General features: G+C 40.8%; 1 protein-coding gene across 2 annotated transcripts; it reads left to right on the forward strand.

The window, feature by feature from the left end:
• Window positions 1-926: 926 nt before the first annotated feature.
• Window positions 927-17800, forward strand: LOC120806287 (phospholipid-transporting ATPase ID-like). 2 transcript variants are annotated; one of them, XM_040157273.1, is made up of 28 exons: window positions 927-1244; window positions 2671-2754; window positions 2872-2930; window positions 3119-3232; window positions 3671-3769; window positions 3927-3988; window positions 4166-4238; window positions 4462-4532; window positions 4632-4714; window positions 5729-5887; window positions 7127-7215; window positions 7941-8134; window positions 8277-8485; window positions 8582-8625; window positions 8734-8899; window positions 9279-9467; window positions 9681-9796; window positions 9888-10052; window positions 10191-10302; window positions 10550-10655; window positions 12106-12256; window positions 12719-12902; window positions 13035-13258; window positions 13902-13985; window positions 14149-14394; window positions 14649-14787; window positions 14894-15024; window positions 16497-17800. In XM_040157273.1, the coding sequence occupies exons 2-28, from the start codon at window positions 2700-2702 to the stop codon at window positions 16761-16763; spliced, it is 3591 nt and encodes a 1196-aa protein (XP_040013207.1). In that variant the 5' UTR covers window positions 927-1244; window positions 2671-2699; the 3' UTR covers window positions 16764-17800. The 2 variants fall into 2 exon arrangements, with proteins under 2 accessions (XP_040013207.1, XP_040013206.1); XM_040157272.1 differs by having other exon boundaries at window positions 2648-2754; window positions 16497-17799.
• Window positions 17801-18902: the final 1102 nt, after the last annotated feature.

Genomic DNA, 18902 nt, shown 5'->3' on the forward strand with positions numbered 1-18902 from the left:
TTTGTTTTTTTTCTACGACTACAGATCTTTTCTACAAAACCTGAATTCCACACATGCAGCTTTTTCAGAGGTTCACAAACATCGACATCATTTTGAAAGCTCAAAATCTTAGTGACCCTTATTTGAGCCCATGCAGTTAAGAATTTTTACACCAAAATGCCTATTATGATTCTCCTGTTGGTAACTGCTCTGGAATTTCATATCACCACCATGCAGCTATGAAATGCACAATATTCTTTTATTTACTTCCAAGGAATGCTATTGAATGTTGCTTTGCTTTGACTGTCAGGAAATTGATCCTCAGGGCCCACTTTATTGTTTCCTGTTGGATCTTCCCAAAGATAAACCCTTCAAGTTTGAAAACATTGTGGGTATCTTCTAACATCTGTGCGTACGTGCAACTATGCATGTCATGCCTGTGTGTTAGCAGGCAGAGACCACACACGCCTGCACACACACAGGAACACAATTAGTAATTTAGCAAGCCGCTCATGTTGAGGTCCCCTGGACGACACAGCGTTCCTTTTGTGTCGGAGCCCAGGTGTTAAATTCCATTTCTGAAAGCACCCGGACCAGTCACAATATTCAGTCGCAATGCTGTCATAACTCACTTTTAGTAAGTCACTGAAAAAAATGTTTATCCTTCAAGAGTGCAACAAATGCTTGGCTTGTTTTGCTCCTATGAAAGAGGCAAAATGTGAATTGGATGAAAGGAGCTGATTCTGAAAATGAAAACGACAGGTCCTCGGTCTGAGCATGCGCACCCATCACAGGGTGTGTTGCATATCTGACTGCCCAGATCACAACCTTTATGTTGGCCCTGATTGGCTGGAGCCGTTCACCTGTACTGTTGTTTTATGGCCCCGTCTCACCATCCAGGTCCAAAGATCGCTGCACTGTTTGTTCAAGCCTTCGGCTCTTAGGCGCAGGGGGATCCCGGCTCCTCTGGCACGAACCTGAAACCTCAACTGCGAGCACCTCTCTCACCGCTGCGCCACTTTACCTGTCGTCCATCCTGGGTGTCTTTCATTTAGCCGGAGGCCCCATTCCAACCCCCTTGCTCTGTCTGGGACAAGGTTGCCGCCCGGACGTCCAAACAGAGCCCAGACGAGGGCCTGGATTTGCTTTATCTGCGGCTGGAGCCAAACGAAGATCGAAACTTGTGGCAGTTTCCCACTCTTTTTCTGGGCCCAATGTTTGTGAAGGACTAAAAGGACACCAAAAAAATCACATTTTTGTTTGAGGTATGTCGTTGGTTTTCTTTCGTTTTCAGGCTTTGGGAAAATTTTGGATGTCTGGTACGTTAGTGGACTAAGATTACAAAGCAGCTCGCATTCTGAAACTTTTTAAATCTGAGAAACACTTAAAAAATACACAACTAATCAAAGTTCAGGCCCAGTAGCTCGATGACTAATGATCCACCATAACTTGATTCGTGGATGAATTTCATTGTGAGTGCGACAGTAAAACAATAACAGAGCGAGTGCAGCATTAAAGGTTTTGGTTTTCCCTAAACTGTACACCAGTACAAAGAAAGATATTGATCAGCAGTGCAGTGTAGTGGTGAAAAATATGTCTCATTCATCTTGGCAATGATTTTTTTTTTTTTACGGGGGGGGGGGCATACACTTTATTGACTTATTTTGAAACAGAATACAGGATAATGGGTGGTTTTGTTTGTTTGCTATACATTCACGGGCTCAGATCAGTCACTGATTTCTGGTCATTTCTGGACATTTCATATTCTTTCTGTTCCACTTTGCCAATTGCCTGATGTGCCAAGATACAGCAAAGGCACAAATATGAGCCAGGAACTTGATTTTGAGTTGTTTATCCCCGTTTTGAATTCTCGCCTTGTTCTGCTCTAGTTTTATATATGTGAGTGTAGATTGTTGATCAAGTCAAACGTCCATGGTCATGTCATATCATCTTTATCTTTGTTGCTAGGATTATCTGCCATAAATCTTACTCTGGTACAAAGGGTTGTGAGGGGAGTGGCTAGATGTCTTTGCAGCTCTGCAGTACAGATAAAGTCTGGAGGATTTTGTAAACGATATTACCTTGAAGAAAAGTCTCCTACCTGCCTGACATGTTATCTAACTTTAATGCCATGTTACCTCAAAAGGTTTATAGAAATGCACAGAAATTGTACCTTGAAATTTTTTTGGTTCATTTTTGACTGTGAGAGCAAACCAGGGTGTGTATCACAGAGAGCCTGTCTTGTCTCTTTTTTTGACCATGACAATTTGAGTGAGAACCTGATTAGAAAATTTGGACGATTAGACAATTAGAAAAAAAAATGAGTCAAAATACGTCGCAGTTGTAGCTTACGTGTCATTATAGAAAGTCCTCTACTATGGCACTAGTTTCTTGATCACCAAAATATCAGGGAGCACACCGTAACTATATTTACCCATTGTCGTTTTGGTGTTTTATTTTTAGTTTGAAAGTATGGAGTCAAATGATGGCCCCAAGCATCTGCGTCTACATTATACAGATTCTCACACTAAACCACACCTGACCTACTACACATAGATTGCTTCCCCCCTTTCCCACAGTTTCCCCTTTTAGTTCCTATGTCTGTATACGGTCTAACTACAAAGAAATGGCCCTTTTGTCTCACTAATTCTATGCGACTCTGTGGCAGGTACATACCTGTTCTTTCTCTAGGTGTGAAATATGGAGAACCTGAGCTAACAATGGGATCGGTAGTGTCATACTTTGGTCAGCTGTGTGGAAAAGAGAAGAAGCAAGGTGAGATCTGATGCCTGACTAGCAGCACTACCACTTTAACAATACAGCAATACAGTACGTTGCATGCAGTACCACACCTTCATCCATCTCTTGCTCTGAATCTTTCATGTTTCACAGAGGAGGAGAGATACTTGCGAGCTAATGACAGACCTTTCAACCTGTCTTACCACTATGCCGTAAGTGTAGAAAACTAAACTTTCTGTGGGTATTCAACAGATAAGAAGAATGGGAGGGAGCCCATTAGCGTTTCCCTCCTCACCAGTGGGGTGTTGTTGTGAATTTTTCTAAAATATTGCCAGTCATGTTGATTCATATTAGAGTACGCAGCACTGTAACTGCCATCTGTCACTCCCCTCTACTTCAGAACAACGCCATCAAGACCTCCAAATACAACGTTTTCACCTTCCTGCCACTTAATCTCTTTGAGCAGTTCCGGAGGCTCGCCAATGCTTACTTCCTCTTCCTCTTTGTCCTTCAGGTAGACGTTTTTCTCTTTTGTAATGTTACCTTGCAGGTCAGCCTGGAGTGTATGGGGCTCTGAGGCTTTAAACGTAAGCAGTTGCAAAGTTTTTGTTGATTTGAAGGCACACGTCTGCTTACAAGTGAATCAGAATTCAGTCTGTATCCATGTTATAGATTGTCTTTTCCAAAGCTTCACACAAATTTAATATGTCGATCCACTTATCAAGGGTCATGGTTATTTTTGCTGACTGACAGTGGCAGACATTTTTCCAAATGTTAGCGACAAAATGTCCAAAGACGTCATTTTTACATTTTACCTGTGTAAATAGTGCACCATTTAATCCAACAGATGCAAGGAATTGAAGCATTTCAAATGTGTGTGTGTGTGTGTGTGTGTGTGTGTGTGTGTGTGTGTGTGTGTGTGTGTGTGTGTGTGTTTGTGTTCTCTTGACAGCTAATCCCACAAATCTCCTCTCTCTCCTGGTTTACCACGGCTGTCCCTCTGATTCTGGTGCTGTCTATAACAGCAGTCAAGGATGCCAGCGACGACATAGTAAGCTGAAATTGCAGCAATCGTTTGGGGCAAAAGTGAAAAACAATTGTTTGTTGAATAACTAAAGGGGAATCTCAATCGATTTTTAAGACAGAAAATATGGAATTAAAAGCATACATGTAAAGAGACACTGTTTTCTCTGGTGTGAACTGAATAGAACAGACACAAAAGCGACAATCAAGTGAATAACCGCAGGGTGGACGTCCTCATCGATGGAGAGTGAGTCATTTAAGATACAAATTTCACATTATATACATTGTGTTTTTAAATTATACATGATAAAAGTGCAAAGGTACAGCTGTTCACCAGCTTTCAGCTGTAAGGTCATGTTTTGCTAGAACTGTTGTTCAGTGTTGAGATTTCATGGTCTGTTTTATGTTTACATTTTTCTGGCAGACTGAGAAATGAAAAATGGATGAATGTTCAGGTTGGAGACATAATCAAACTGGAGAATAATCAGTTTGTCACAGTGAGTACAGAGATTTTATAGCTAAGTTTTTTGTTATTTTTTTTAAATACGAGGGAATGGTAACTGTACGTTTCGGCATATTGCTGCTCCATATTTAACGCTTTCAGTGGTAACAGCGACACTGAGTCCAAGACAAACTTCGCATAAGTGATAGTAAAGTTGTATCTTAGTATCTTCCATGCTCTCAGCTGTCTGTACTGCTTTTAACGCTTTCATCTTTTAGGCAGACCTTCTGTTGCTGTCGAGCAGTGAGCCTCTCAATCTGGTGTATGTAGAGACAGCTGAATTGGATGGGTGAGTGTGCAGCGTATTTGTGTGTACACATGACTGTCTCACACTGCCTTGGATTTCCCTTCAGCTGCATCCTGCTCATGTCCTCTTGGTCTCCCCCAGTGAAACCAATCTGAAGGTGAAACAGGCCGTGACTGTAACTGGAGAGATGGGGGACAGCATCGACGCGCTGGCCGCCTTCACTGGTGAGAGGCTGAAAGAGAAACCAAAAAAAAAATCCCTGATTTTCGGTCAACACACTGGGATTTCTGCAGTCTTATTTCCACTTGTTAACATTCAAGTTTGCGGACTGGAATTGTTACTTTTTTTGTGTTTGTGCTCCTCTGGAGTTAATATATGGAAGCCCATTTCTGCCAGTAAAATATTTTTGTTAAAAAAAAGTGAAGACTTAAAATTAGTCATGATTAAAAATAATATTCATGGAACATCAAATTTATGAAATAAAAAGTCAAAATTTTTATTTAGTTAGCCAAAATGTTGGACTTCTTAACTCTTAAAAAACGCAAAAAGTGACAAAGTGTTTATTTTTTTCTTTTACTGGTGGAAATGGGCTTCCATAGTTAAAAACAGTGGTGAAAGGGGTATTTAGATCTTTCAATTAAAAAAAAGTCACAGTACCTCAATATAAAAATACTCCATTCCAAGTAAAAATCCTGCATTTAAAATTTGAATTAAGTACAAAAGAATTAGCAGGAAAATGTACTTACATGTACTTAAAGCATCAAAAGTAAACAATATTTCTGTCAGAAATGTGGTGGAGTATTAAGTAGCCAAAAATGGAAATACTCAAGTAAGGTAGAGGTACCTTTACATTGTATTTAAGTACAACACTTGAGCAAATAAACTTAGTTACATTCCGCCACTGGCTAAGAATCAGTAATGGTTGATTAACCTCTGTGGAGCCAAAGAATTCATTTTACTCAGTGATATTGATGCAATATATGGCTACTCTTTTAAAAACTTACAACAAATAAGAATAACTATATTCTCATGTAAAGAGTGATAAGCCCAAAAAAACAAAACCTATAGATACATTGCAAATATGCTGTTTTAGACTGGCTTCATGTTCCTACAGTCCTGTGCTCGCTACTGCCTGGATTTTTAAACAATTTGCAATCACTTAGTCCCCAGATTTTCCCCCTAAACTTGTAAACTGTGTCCATGAATTTGACGCTGACGCCTCAGCCTTTGTCTCTCAGGCGAAGTGCGATGTGAGCCTCCCAACAACCGTCTGGACAAGTTCAAAGGGACAATGACTCTGAACGGACAGACCTACGCCTTGGACAACGACAAGGTGCTGCTCAGAGGATGTACTCTGAGGAACACTGAGTGGTGCTTCGGTCTGGTCATCTTCGGAGGTAAACTCTGACTACAGTCGCTGTTAGTATAACACTTGTGTCTTGCCAAGTGTAATGAATGAGCCACAAATGGGCACTTTTGGCTCCAACCAGCCATTCATTCTGCTTACAAGAGAATTAAATTAGGTCCCCCGCAGCCAACTTCATGGTCATGAGGTGAGCTTCTAAAAACACATGGGGAGTCAGGAACAGGACATGTGGAAGCCCATTTCCACCCATAAAAGGAAAAAAAAAAAGTTAGTCATGATAAGCAAAAAAATGCTCATGGTGAGTCATAATTTTGAGGTAATCAGTTAAAATTTTGACCAACTAAGCTACAAAAAAAAAAAACAGAAACAGTCAAAATGTTGAGGTAAAAAGGTAAAAAATTCTAGGTGTTACAATTTTGACTTACTGTGTCAAAGTTATGAGATAAAAAGTCAAAATATTGGCTTACTATTCAGTCAAACCTCTGACTTAACAGGAGCCTTTTTTTTTTTTCCATGACAAACTTTTCTTCGTTTTTTCCTCTTTGACTGGCAGAGATTGGCCTCCATAGATACAGCTACAGCAGCAGCAGACTGGAAATGACGTTTGGGTCACACCCCTCACATCTAGGGGCCCAGCAGTGGGAAAAGTAATAGAATACAAATCAAGCCTGACAAATACTGTAAAATACAGCAGTGACTAACAATAAATGAAATTTACAAGGGTAATGGCAAATACAATCATTAACTCTGCTACTAGTGTCAGGCTGCTAATATTTGTCTTTTAACTGTTAACTGTCCTGTTACCGTTTTATGTCAACTTCGGCCTATTCAACCAAGCGAAGGTAATAATTAAACGAAAACAAAGATACAAAATGAGAGATTTTGAAAGCAGCTGTACTGTACTGTACTCCAATGGCAAAAAATTCAAATGGACTGACGGGTATGTTTTAAGTGACGGGTGCTGGGTTGGTCTCAAAGAAGCAGTGTTGTAAACTCTAGCTGGCACTTGACCTATACAGTATGCCCACATGCACTTTGTTTGGTAGGAAGTCACTGACTGGGGTAAAAGTACACATGTGATGACGAGACAAAATGTGCACTCAAAAAAGTAAATCACAATACTATATAAATGTAAACCTTCACTGTACTTTGGATATTAATGACAATGTGAGGCAGATTTTCCCTTCAGAATAGTCTCCGGAAATGCTGAAAACTTCCCTCTGTCTGCATGATTGTCAGTGTATCTGAACAAGAGACTGAATCTCTCCAGGTCCTGACACCAAGCTGATGCAGAACAGCGGAAAGACGACATTCAAACGGACAAGCATCGATCACCTGATGAATGTCCTGGTGTTGTGTGTGAGTTTAACGTCCAGGCGCCCGCACACAAATACACATCTGTACATTGTCAATGTACATTTTCTAATCCTGGCTATGTTGACATTAAATATGTTATCACTTACATCGCAGTAATTTGTTATTTTAAATTCAGCACTACTGTACTTAACACACATAAAAAGGAATCATTGAGTAAAAATTGCAATCTATAAAATAATATATATATATATAGACATGTATGAATAGACACATTTGTACATGCAGGTTGGTTTTTGATCAATACCCATGACTGTAGTCTCCTCTGTTTTGAAATAAACAAATAAGTAATACAAAAATAAAAAAATTAAATTACAATTCAAATGGCTCAAATTCCCTGCTCTTGTGCCAACATTTTTTAACTTTAAAAAAAAGCTGAATTAGGATTTCAGGATTTTGCATTAATTGGTTTTGCACATAACTCTTGACTCAGCATTTGTGTTAGACGGCTACTTGTTACGTCTCTGAGTTGAAATAATACTTAAACATTTCTTCCAGTTACAATCTAGCGATAAAACAACGTGGAGGTGATTCATTCTTTCATTCGTTCCTGATCCAGCACAAGTCACTAACAGTCATTGATTACTTAAGGCCCCATTACCTTCATGAAAGTATTCAATTTTGAAATACAGACTGATTTTCAACTGACTGATATTATCAGTAGAATATTTTTTGAATCATCAAGACGTGTGATTTCTTTCATCTATCAGATCTTCGGCTTCCTGGCATCCATGTGCTCCGTTCTGGCCATAGGCAATGCAATCTGGGAGGTGAGGGAGGGCTCGCTGTTCACAGCTTTCCTCCCCCGTGAACCAGGGGTCGATGCTGCTCTCTCATCCTTCCTCTCCTTCTGGTCCTACGTCATCGTACTCAACACGGTGGTGCCAATTTCGCTCTATGTCAGGTATGTTCTGGCACAGAGAGGTGACAAAATCACGAAGAAACAAAAGTTACCGTGACAGGTTAAGAATCAAATCTGGCCTTTCTTTGTGTGTTCCTGCGTGTCTCACTTTGTGGCATCTTACCCCTACGTGCTTCGATGCCAGTGTGGAGATCATTCGCCTGGGGAATAGCTTCTACATAGACTGGGACAGGAAGATGTATTACCCCAAGAATGACACCCCTGCCAAGGCGAGGACCACCACGCTCAACGAGGAGCTCGGACAGATCAAATACATCTTCAGCGATAAGACTGGCACCCTGACCCAGAACATCATGACTTTCAACAAGTGCTCCATCAATGGCAAAGGTTATGGTGAGCAGCTCTGCTTATATAAAAACTACAGAGTTGGATGAACACACCGGCTTGGGCTGAATGATTGATTTCAGAGCGTATTTCTCTGTTATTCAGGGGAGCTGTATGACTTTTCTGGACAAAGGGTGGAAATAACAGAGGTGAGAGGAGAATACTGCGGCAGGTTTGTATACCTTTGTGAATTAGGTGTAAAATATGTAATACTCCAACTCTTTTCTTTCTCCTGTCTGGTTTCTCTGTTTTTGCAGAAGACACAGACGGTGGACTTCTCCTGGAACCAGCTGGCTGATCCAAAGTTCATCTTTCACGACCACAGTCTGGTAGAGACGGTGAGGGAGGGAAACCCGGAGGCTCAGGCCTTCTTCCGCTTGCTGGCTCTGTGCCACACCGTCATGCCCGAGGAAAAGAAAGAGGGTGAGCATCCTCCAATGGACATCTTTATTACTACATGGCTGCAAAGGCTATAAATGGGTGTATTGCATTGCTCATGTCCTGTCTCTGACGTTGAAATAGATTTAGCATGGTTGTGTGGTTGTCCTAACAGTGCTCAGTTCTGAATAATACAAATTCCTCTTCTTTTTTTTTTAAAAATTCTAATATCTTATTTTGTCCTCTTTATATTAACCATTAAGCAACTCTAGGATGAGATTAAATTCCAAACTAGTTCTGTTTACGGGAAGTATTAAGGCCACTATGTGTAAGATTTGAAAATGGCTGTGTTCACATTTGAACTTTTCTGTCCCCTTTTCCTCTCCTCCCTTCAACCCCTCTTGTCATCTTTGTGTGTGGGCAGGGGAGCTCTACTACCAGGCTCAGTCTCCCGATGAAGGCGCTCTGGTGACAGCGGCAAGAAACTTTGGGTTTGTGTTCCGCTCACGCACACCAGAGACCATCGTGGCCGTGGAGATGGGCAGACAAGTCATCTATGAACTTCTGGCTGTTCTTGACTTCAATAACGTGCGCAAGAGGATGTCAGTCATAGGTACGGGGAAAGTGGTGACAAGATGTTTCCATGTTTGTGGTTTTAGCCTTTCAACCTCCAGGAGACGACCAAATTCACACTGTACTTTCCAAGACGTTCGTTTGCATTCGCGCAGTCTGTCATGAAAATGATCATAGCAACACCCCGATAGGTTTTTAAGTGAGACCTTAGGACTCTGTCCCTGCTAACTGGCTTTCACTACGATTTTTCCAGTGCGTAGCCCCGAAGGCAAGTTGACTCTATACTGCAAAGGAGCAGACACCATCATCTATGAAAGACTGCACCCGTCCTGTAACAAACTGATGGAAGTTACCAACGGACACCTCAGCGTGAGTAATACTACTGATGTACTGCTACTACTCCTGATGTACGTCCAAAAGATGTCAGGACTTGTGTTTGTAACTGCACTAAACTTTCCAGGAGTACGCAGGCGATGGCCTTCGCACGCTGGTTCTGGCCTACAAGGACTTGGATGAGGGCTTCATGGATGACTGGCAAAAGCGCCACCACGAGGCCAGCACTGCCATGGAGGGGCGAGAGGAGAGACTTGATGAACTTTATGAAGAGATAGAGAAAGACCTGTTGGTTAGTCCACCTGCTGAATCTGGACATATTGCTAGACAATATGCCGGAATGGCTTCAAAGTTGTTGCTTGAAACATACGGTACTGAAATATTTATCTCCGAATGAAACCGAAAAATCGCTATACTGTGTGGTTCTTAGCTGTTGGGAGCGACAGCCGTGGAGGACAAGCTGCAGGACGGTGTGCCACAGACCATAGAGCAACTGGCTAAGGCAGACATCAAAATCTGGGTGTTGACTGGAGATAAACAAGGTTCGTGTAGTCTTATACATGGGTGAAGTAATACAGTAAAATAATGAGAAATATATTTTCATATTCTCTCATTGTTAATCTCTGTGTGTCAGGACCCTGGGGCGCCCAGTTTCCCAGGGTTCACAAGGCTCATCTAAACACCCTGCCTCATGTGTAAATGAACTCAGACTCAGAGTTCGTGAATGCTGGTCATGTTCGACAGATTAATTGCTCCATTGCGATTGTGAATATTGATGTTTTGAAATAGAGACGGCAGAGAATATCGGCTATTCCTGCAACATGCTGAGAGAGGAGATGAAGGAGATTTTCATCGTGGCAGCTAACACGGCCGACGGCGTGAAAGAGGAGCTACAGTAAGTCAGAGGGTTACAAATGACTGTAACACATGTAGCGTCTGCTGATCAGAGGCTCTTGAAAATTTTAAAAAGGTTTTATAGTAGATACTTTTCCCAAATTGACATATTTAAAAAACTGGGATAAAATGAGCAAGAAATCACTAAGCACAATTTCACACACGTGATGCTTTTTCTCCGCAGTTCTGAACCATGCTGACAGTTGACCATCCTTAGTTACTGTTGCTATGCCTGTCCAGCTTTCCATTCTTGCAAGGCACCAATATGCAGTTTACAAAGATAATGGTGGGAGACTTACCACCTGAACTTTGCTGTAATTTGTTTGAAATAATGGGTCTTTGATTTCACACAAACGTAAACAAAAGCCGGCTTTTCATTTCTACCCAATGACCCCAGTAGGTCGACTAAACTGACACCTGTTGCTGGCAGATTTTATCAGCTGTAGCTACCGAGTGTGAGCTAATGCTAATTTTAAAATCCTGCAAGTTGGCTGAAAGCTTTGTCTCTGCCTGACTTCTAATGTTTCTAATTCATCTGTTTTAATACAAGGAACTGTGCATGTATCTCAGATATGCACATGATGGCTACATGCATGATATAATTGCTAAACACCGGGGACAAAACTGCATTTCCCACACAAAATTGAGCATCATCACCATATGATAATAGCTGCAGCTTAAAAGATGGAAATTAAGAACAATTGTTCATGTATTTCAGGGTAGAACCAGCTAGCCCTAGTATTTGTATTATAAATAATTCAAATGCTATTCATTCTCACATAACCCTTGGGTGGGTTGGTGGCTTACTATAGGAAAACCTTTGGACAAGCAACGCAGTGGTTAGAATAATTCTTTAGTGTTTGCATTTTTAACAGTAGGTCTTAATTCTAGCATAAGCTTCAACCCAACAAAACAAAGTACTCAGTGACTTGCCCCTTGCCTTTGGATATAACACTTGGTTACCAAAGTAGGTGGTGAGCTAGTTAGCCAGACACACTTACATTTGCCGCTTACTGTTTAATCCAGTCCTTACACATTTCTTGTGTTTTTAGTTTTGGCAAAGCAAACTTATGTTTCCCAAATTAGTTGTTTACTTAACAGTTATTAAGATTAAGGCTGATTAAGAATTAAGATTTTCTACATTACTGACACTCTTTCAAAAGGAGGGTCAATGAAGGAGACATTATGTTTACTGTCAAAAACATTAAGAGGAGGAATGACTGATAAAAGTTTATAATTAACCTCAATGCACTGAAAATGGCATTTTTATACTTAAGCCCTGTCGCCTCATGTTTTAATTGTTGTTGGCAAGTCTTTTGGCAAGTAACGAGTCCACGTTAAATCAGTTGTTTTCTATCCCCAGCACATTATTTTGGAAGAAGCAGTTCATACATAATTTCAGAGCTTTTTTATTAACTCACCCAACCATCTCCATGTCCTTCTTTTTTCAGGAATGCGAGAAGGAAAATGTGTCCTGAGGCAGCGGACGAGCCATCTGTGATCAAGGCTCGTGCAGGCCTGTTTTGGCTTCAGAAGACAGAGACTGTGCAAGATGAGAAGGTGGATGGAGATTATGGCCTAGTTATAAATGGACACAGTCTGGTAAGAATGTTTCTTTTAGGCACATTACTATTTCCAGTGGCTGCTGAATCAGTGTGTCCCCGATTGTCTCTATGTGTTCTCGATCCAGAAAAAGTCCCGCTGGAAAATTACTTTTTTTTTTTATAAAAGTGGGACATCGAGCAAAATCACTCCAGCTGCAAAGTCACCACACTGGTGGGGGATACCTTGTACAGTTTAAACATACACACTTGTATTTTACAGGCTGATTCTAGTATTTTTATTTAAATTCAACTACTTTTATGCCACCAAAAAAGAACAGAATGAAATAAAGGATGTATTTCCTAATCAAAATGTTATTCCTGACAGTGTGGAGAGGACTTTGAGACTTTCTGTTTGGTGTCTGGTTAAGATGTTTTGAGGTGGGGGGGCAGGGTTTCGGCGAGAGGACTTGACTCATTCCTCATTACGCCCCAGTAATCCCTTCTTTCCTCTCGTCCTCAGGCCTTTGCACTGGAGAAGAACCTGCAGCTGGAGCTGCTGAGGACAGCGTGTATGTGTCAGACGGTGATTTGCTGCAGGGTCACCCCCCTGCAGAAGGCCCAGGTGGTTCAGCTAATCAAGAAATACAAGCAGGCAGTCACTCTGGCCATTGGGGACGGGGCCAATGATGTCAGCATGATCAAGGGTAAGCTCATTCAACTCGGACAGACTTGAATGAGAGCAGAGTTGTATTTGCTGCAAAGCCAAACAGCTGGAAAATAGTTACTATTCCTTATTCTTTGAATTCTGCCTCTCACTTTCCTGCCCGTTCCCTCAGCTGCTCATATCGGTGTGGGTATCAGCGGACAGGAGGGCATGCAGGCAGTCCTCTCCAGCGACTTTTCTTTTGCCCAGTTCCGTTACCTGCAGCGCCTCCTCCTGGTGCACGGTCGCTGGTCCTACCTTCGCATGTGCAAGTTCCTACGATATTTCTTTTACAAGAACTTCACCTTCACCTTTGTGCACTTCTGGTATGCCTTCTTCTGTGGCTTCTCTGCACAGGTGAGGGACATGTATTGGAATTACAGTATGTCACATAATTTAATCGGTTACATGCAATGTGAAAAAAGGGCAAATCTTGAAGGCACATAAGTAGTTCTAAGTTAAGCCTACAATGGAGTTATGATGTTATATAATTATACAGAAGTTATGCAAATGAAAAGTTGATTAAAATGCAAATAGAAAATATACGAATGTCCAAAGAGTACAGAAGTATACATGTGTTGCTATGTTCAGGGGTTGCACAATATAGCATGAAAATTATACGAAATTCTACAAATAAAGTAATGAAAAGAAGCACATGAACACAAATTACAATCTTCAAAATTGCTGAAACAACACCTCTCGTGGACACAGTGTTGAGAGATGTCGATTCAGCAAACACTGAATATTGTAGTCTTCACAAAAGTATTTATTGGAAATGCTGTGATGTAATTAAGACTTTACAGATATGCCCTAACGAAACAGGTCTGTATGGGGACTTCTTCATTCGCAGAGAGCAAAATACAAAGTGTTTCCTAATTAGAAATGACTTCTCCACCACATGTTCACGGAGGGGGCCTGTACATAATTGCGCACAATGGTAAGCCTATTAGGTCATTTACATGTTTAATGTTGTCTTTGATGTTGTTGCTGTTGTTCATAGACTGTGTATGACGAGTGGTTCATCACCTTGTACAACCTAGTTTACACAGCTCTTCCTGTCCTCGGCATGAGCCTCTTTGACCAGGTATGCAGTAAGGGGAAATTTAGTCATTATTCTGAAACTACTCAAAAACTAAATTCCGCATGTACCAATATTTTTTTAGTTTGAAAATGTTATAATTTATAGGCTACTTAGTTCACTCCCTCTGCGCTTTCTTTGCTCTCTCTCTAATCCTGTGTTTCTGCAGGATGTGAATGACCGTTGGAGTTTCCAGTATCCTCAGCTCTACTCCCCAGGCCAGCTGAACCTCTACTTCAATAAGAAAGCCTTTGTGCGCTGTATGATGCACAGCTGCTACAGCTCCCTCGTCCTCTTCTTCATCCCATGGGCCGCCATGTACGACACGGTCCGAGATGACGGCAAGGACATTGCCGACTATCAGTCCTTTGCTTTACTGGCACAGACCTGTCTGCTTGTTGTGGTGAACATACAGGTGAGGGATACAGCTCCTGTCACCAGAAGCATCACAGGATACTAAAGTTGCAGGAATCTTTGTTTCAATGTGATGAGGTACCGCGATTTTTATTTAAGGTATTTAATTCTGGGGATTAGCCAAAAAAAAGACATGCCAGTTTAGTTATTATGCCTCACCCACCCCTTCAACACACATTGTGGATGAATATATGCGCCAGGTTTTTTAAAAACAAACAAACAAACAAACTTTTTACTCAGAATAACATTTTTCAGCTGTGTCTGGACACCCATTACTGGACGGCAGTGAACCAGTTATTTTTGTGGGGCAGCCTGGCCGCCTACTTCGCCATCACATTCACCATGTACAGCAACGGCATGTTCCTCATCTTCACCTCCTCTTTCCCCTTCATTGGTGAGTAGACTCAGCTCATTCACATGTATTGAGGCAGAGGGGTTGTTGGTGCCCACTTCTCCACCGTGTGATTCTGACGGCTGCTCTACTGTTTTTGGGAGTCCAGGCACCGCAAGAAACTCCCTGAACCAGCCTAACGTGTGGCTGACCATATTCCTGACTTCCCTCCTCTGTATTCTGCCTGTGGTGGCTTTCCGCTTCATCCTCATTCAGCTTCGGCCCACCATTAATGACAAGGTGAGGCAACACATGACACAGACTATGAAATCATCATGGCTTTCATGCAATGCATCATTTCCCACATAATCCTTTGGGTTACAGTCCAGCCAATTTATACTGTTTGATGAATAAATTAGAGAGATATAATAACAAGAGAGAAGGATAACTACTATAAATGGATCAACCTACCCACATTTGTTCATGTTTGCTTAGTTTAATATAACAACATGTTTGAAGTACCGTGGCCTTGGAATTACAAGCCTCTTTCTGTGATCTGAGTGGTTTGAAGGTATCGAGGTTCAAAGTTTTCACATCCTACATAGCAAAACTGATGTACAATAGAATTCCCCGTTATTGATCAATATAATAACTGGCACCCTTACTGTACTCTAAATATACAATGTCATTTTCTATCACATTTTCTAGATCAGTTGGATTTCAGACAGAACCCTCTAATTCTGAGAACTCATTTTCCTCTTCCGCTCTCTAGAAAGCAACTTGTTTTTTGTTGGTAGTTTTCTTATTCTGTTTTAATACACAAAATGTTTTAATTTATGACGAAAGATATCAATTTAGACACTGAAACATTCTATCAGTTTTTCACAGACAGTTTGCATTGACAATACAGCAAAGTTTTATTAAAAATGAAATCCAAAGCAATGAAAAAATATTTTAAAATATTTAATCTTAATTTTTGCTACTGGTCCTCTGTCAGAGTTCATCTTTCCATACTTTTCTGGTCTCCTCAGCTTACCTGCTCTCATACTTACGTCTAGTTTTTGCCAGGACTTCGCTTTGAATGACTATCGTTGTGTCTGCCGCTGTACACAAGTTACTAAAATACCACACATCCCAGTTAGCAGCATGGTGAAGTGAGCATCAGATTACTAAAATGTTCAGCAACTAGCAGCTAGAAACCTGAATTTATCTCAGATTCCAAAACATGAAAAATGTTAGTCCGTGTTGGTGTCGTCTCTGAAGTACTCACAGTAACCTGTGTTACTAATATTCTTGCAAAACGTAATTATGTTGCAGTAATTACTGCGAACATTGGCAAGCTAGCTTTCTAGCGGCATGGTAGCCATTGGTAAAAAGCCAAGTTCAAAGAAGATAAAAATTGACTCTGGACTTAGTTGGCATTTATAACAGTGTCATTTGTAACAGTGTCATTCATAACGTTTTTGTGCATCAATTTCATTAAGTCGTTTTTCACAAGAACTTTATAATTCTAAGGTTATGCACTTGTTTAAGAATATGAGTAGCAAGCATTGCTGACACACGTGTTATATGAACTAGTATAGAATAGAATCCAGGAGTTTGTATGTAGTGTGAGATACTAGAATCTTTCATTCTAAAAATATCAAAAACAAAAATTATTGGGTTAGACCCTGAGGAAGCGTGTGAATCAATAGCAATAAACTGTCCTGAATGAACACATGTATCCGTATTAAAATCTACATGAATGACTTGTCCCTGTCTCTCCCTTCCAGGTGAGGCACAAGGTGCGAAAGGAGGTGTTGCCGGCTACTGCACCTCGCCGCCCACCTACCAGGCGTATCAGCACCCGTCGGTCAGGCTACGCCTTCTCCCACTCCCAGGGCTACGGTGATCTAGTGACGTCTGGCAGGTTCCTGCTGAAACGCCCCTTGAAGAGTCGACCGGCCCTGTTCACCCAGACAGACTCTCCTCTGGCTCAGAATCAGCCACAGCACTACCGCACCATCACAGAAGAGCTGGAGGATTCGCAGAGCCCTTAGACAGGAGGTTTGCGGGGATAAACCACCGCTGAGAGTGCATGGAACCAATGTAGAAAGCTTTTATCTTGGAGTTTGACAGGATGCACGGGGTAAAGTTCACTGCCTGGATTGCTTCCAGTTCAAACTTTTACACTTAAAACCGAGTCTGACTTTAACTCAAGATATTTTTCAAATGAATGAATGTTGTTATTGCTGTAGAAATGTTTGCAGCACACACAGCCTTAAAGCGCCACACTGGTGGTTTTGCACTCTACATTACTGTTGTCAGTCTCCAGCGGTTTTAGATTCCATTCACTTCCTTACAACCACAGTCATCTTGTAGAGAATTGCCTTTGACAGTTAATCAAGTTATGTTATGAAGTTCACTGCGATGGATACCTCTTATCTCAGGCATGATTTAATACTGGTAGCGAAATAAATAGAAATTAAAAGCAACCTGGAAAGTACAGTCAGACTAAAAAGCTCACATTGAGCCTTGGGAAACCGGAAATACCGCAGGCAGATTGTAACGGGTTAAAATTGCAATGAGATTAACATTGTGTCAGGCACACCAAATTTATACAGTATTTGTTGAGATTTTTTAGAGATTGTTCAGTTAAATGTTTTTAAAAGTTGCCACCGGCTGATCTGGAGAAACTGGGTTTCATTCTGAGAAAGGGTAAAACGGTGATTTCAGTTTCAGTTGAAATCTATAATGAACCTATTTTCACTCTGTTTTTTTATGCCATTATTTACATAAAAATTTTTAAACATTATTTTATTATTGTTAGGCACTGTGTTAATGATCTGTTTCTTATTTTAGTATTCAGCCGTTCGTGATGGTAAAATTTACCAGGTACCACTTATTCACAGTTTTTTTAAAGTACAGCCAGGGGTCAGTGTTGTCTTTGGAACTGTGTTCTCAACTTTCCAGCGCCAGTAAAATACTGTAAAGGTAGAGTAATGGTAAAAGTGTCATAGATTTGTTTGTTGCCTGATACAGGTTTTGACTTTTATTCACATTTCTACAAGGGAGATCATTTTTGAATAAAACAAATAACTTGGTTGACTTGTGTTGCCATGTATTTGTTTATTTCTTAAATAAATTATTTTACTGTATTGAGAAAAATGAGAAAAAGAAGTGTGCAAAGGCAGTAACAGAAATATAGTTGCCATGTAATGTTCAAAATGATTTTCAAGAGTAATGTAAACAATTTTATACCCAGTTAAAAGGGACATATTGTACTGGAGAGTTCGATGACTTTCTTCAAACATCCTATGTAAAATAAGGAGGGCTCTTTGCTCATCGTAATGATATCAAATAGAGCACACCGGTGCTTTTTCGTGCAAGTACAGGTGAGAGGTGCAGTTTACAATTGTGGTTTCCAAGCTCCAAATACATGGAAAGTTCAAAAGATACAACATATCACAAAAACTGAGGATAAATCAGTACAAGAAGCAAAGAAATGGAAATACATACTGTAATACAAGGGAGGTCTGCATGAAGGATTCGAGAAATCGCCTACATGTGTTGATTTGATTTGTACCTTTTTCATTTCACCACAGGATACTGGTTTGATTGTTAAGTGAGGGACAAAAATATCTGTGATTGTTGTAAATATTTCAGAACCTGACCTCTTTTAGGATGCCTCAACCCATACCTCTTACAGATTTGTTTGCATAATGTATACAGCTATGCACATTTTTGCCTGTCTCCCTCTCGCTCTCACTCTCTCTTTTCACTCGCGCTTTCCATGCATACATACCGTGCTGCAGACACACACACACACACACACACAAACACACAAACACGCACACACACACATATATACTGCATCCAGCCCACAGCTGCAGTGTCCTCTGGGTCATTGAACGATGACATCACTGGTAGAGGGCTGTCCCTGTATGGCGTGGATCCAGAGGAGCTTTCAGTTTGCTTTCTGATCCACAAGAAACAGGTCAGTGTGTATTACAGTTTATGGGTTTGTGCAGAAATGTGTACTTTGAGTGAGACTGTGCTTTGCAGACAAAACAAAAGCTGTATAATAGTCCCAAAAAAATTCCAAAGGATAATAACAGATTTAAAGAAAAGCCAAAGACTGAAGACATGAAAGAGAGGAATAACATTCCTGAAAAAATACACAGAAATTATATAAGATC

This window comes from Xiphias gladius, chromosome 20 (genome assembly GCF_016859285.1).
Source record: "Xiphias gladius isolate SHS-SW01 ecotype Sanya breed wild chromosome 20, ASM1685928v1, whole genome shotgun sequence".
NCBI classification, from domain to species: Eukaryota; Metazoa; Chordata; class Actinopteri; order Istiophoriformes; family Xiphiidae; genus Xiphias; species Xiphias gladius.

Bases quoted from the DNA above. Each gene is read 5' to 3' on its own strand.
- LOC120806287 (XM_040157273.1), top strand. From the start codon at position 2,700: ATGGGATCGGTAGTGTCATACTTTGGTCAGCTGTGTGGAAAAGAGAAG. The intron at 3,233-3,670 runs GTAGACGTTTTT...TTCTCTTGACAG, and splicing joins TCTTCCTCTTTGTCCTTCAG to CTAATCCCACAAATCTCCTC. The intron at 15,025-16,496 runs GTGAGGCAACAC...TCTCCCTTCCAG, and splicing joins GGCCCACCATTAATGACAAG to GTGAGGCACAAGGTGCGAAA.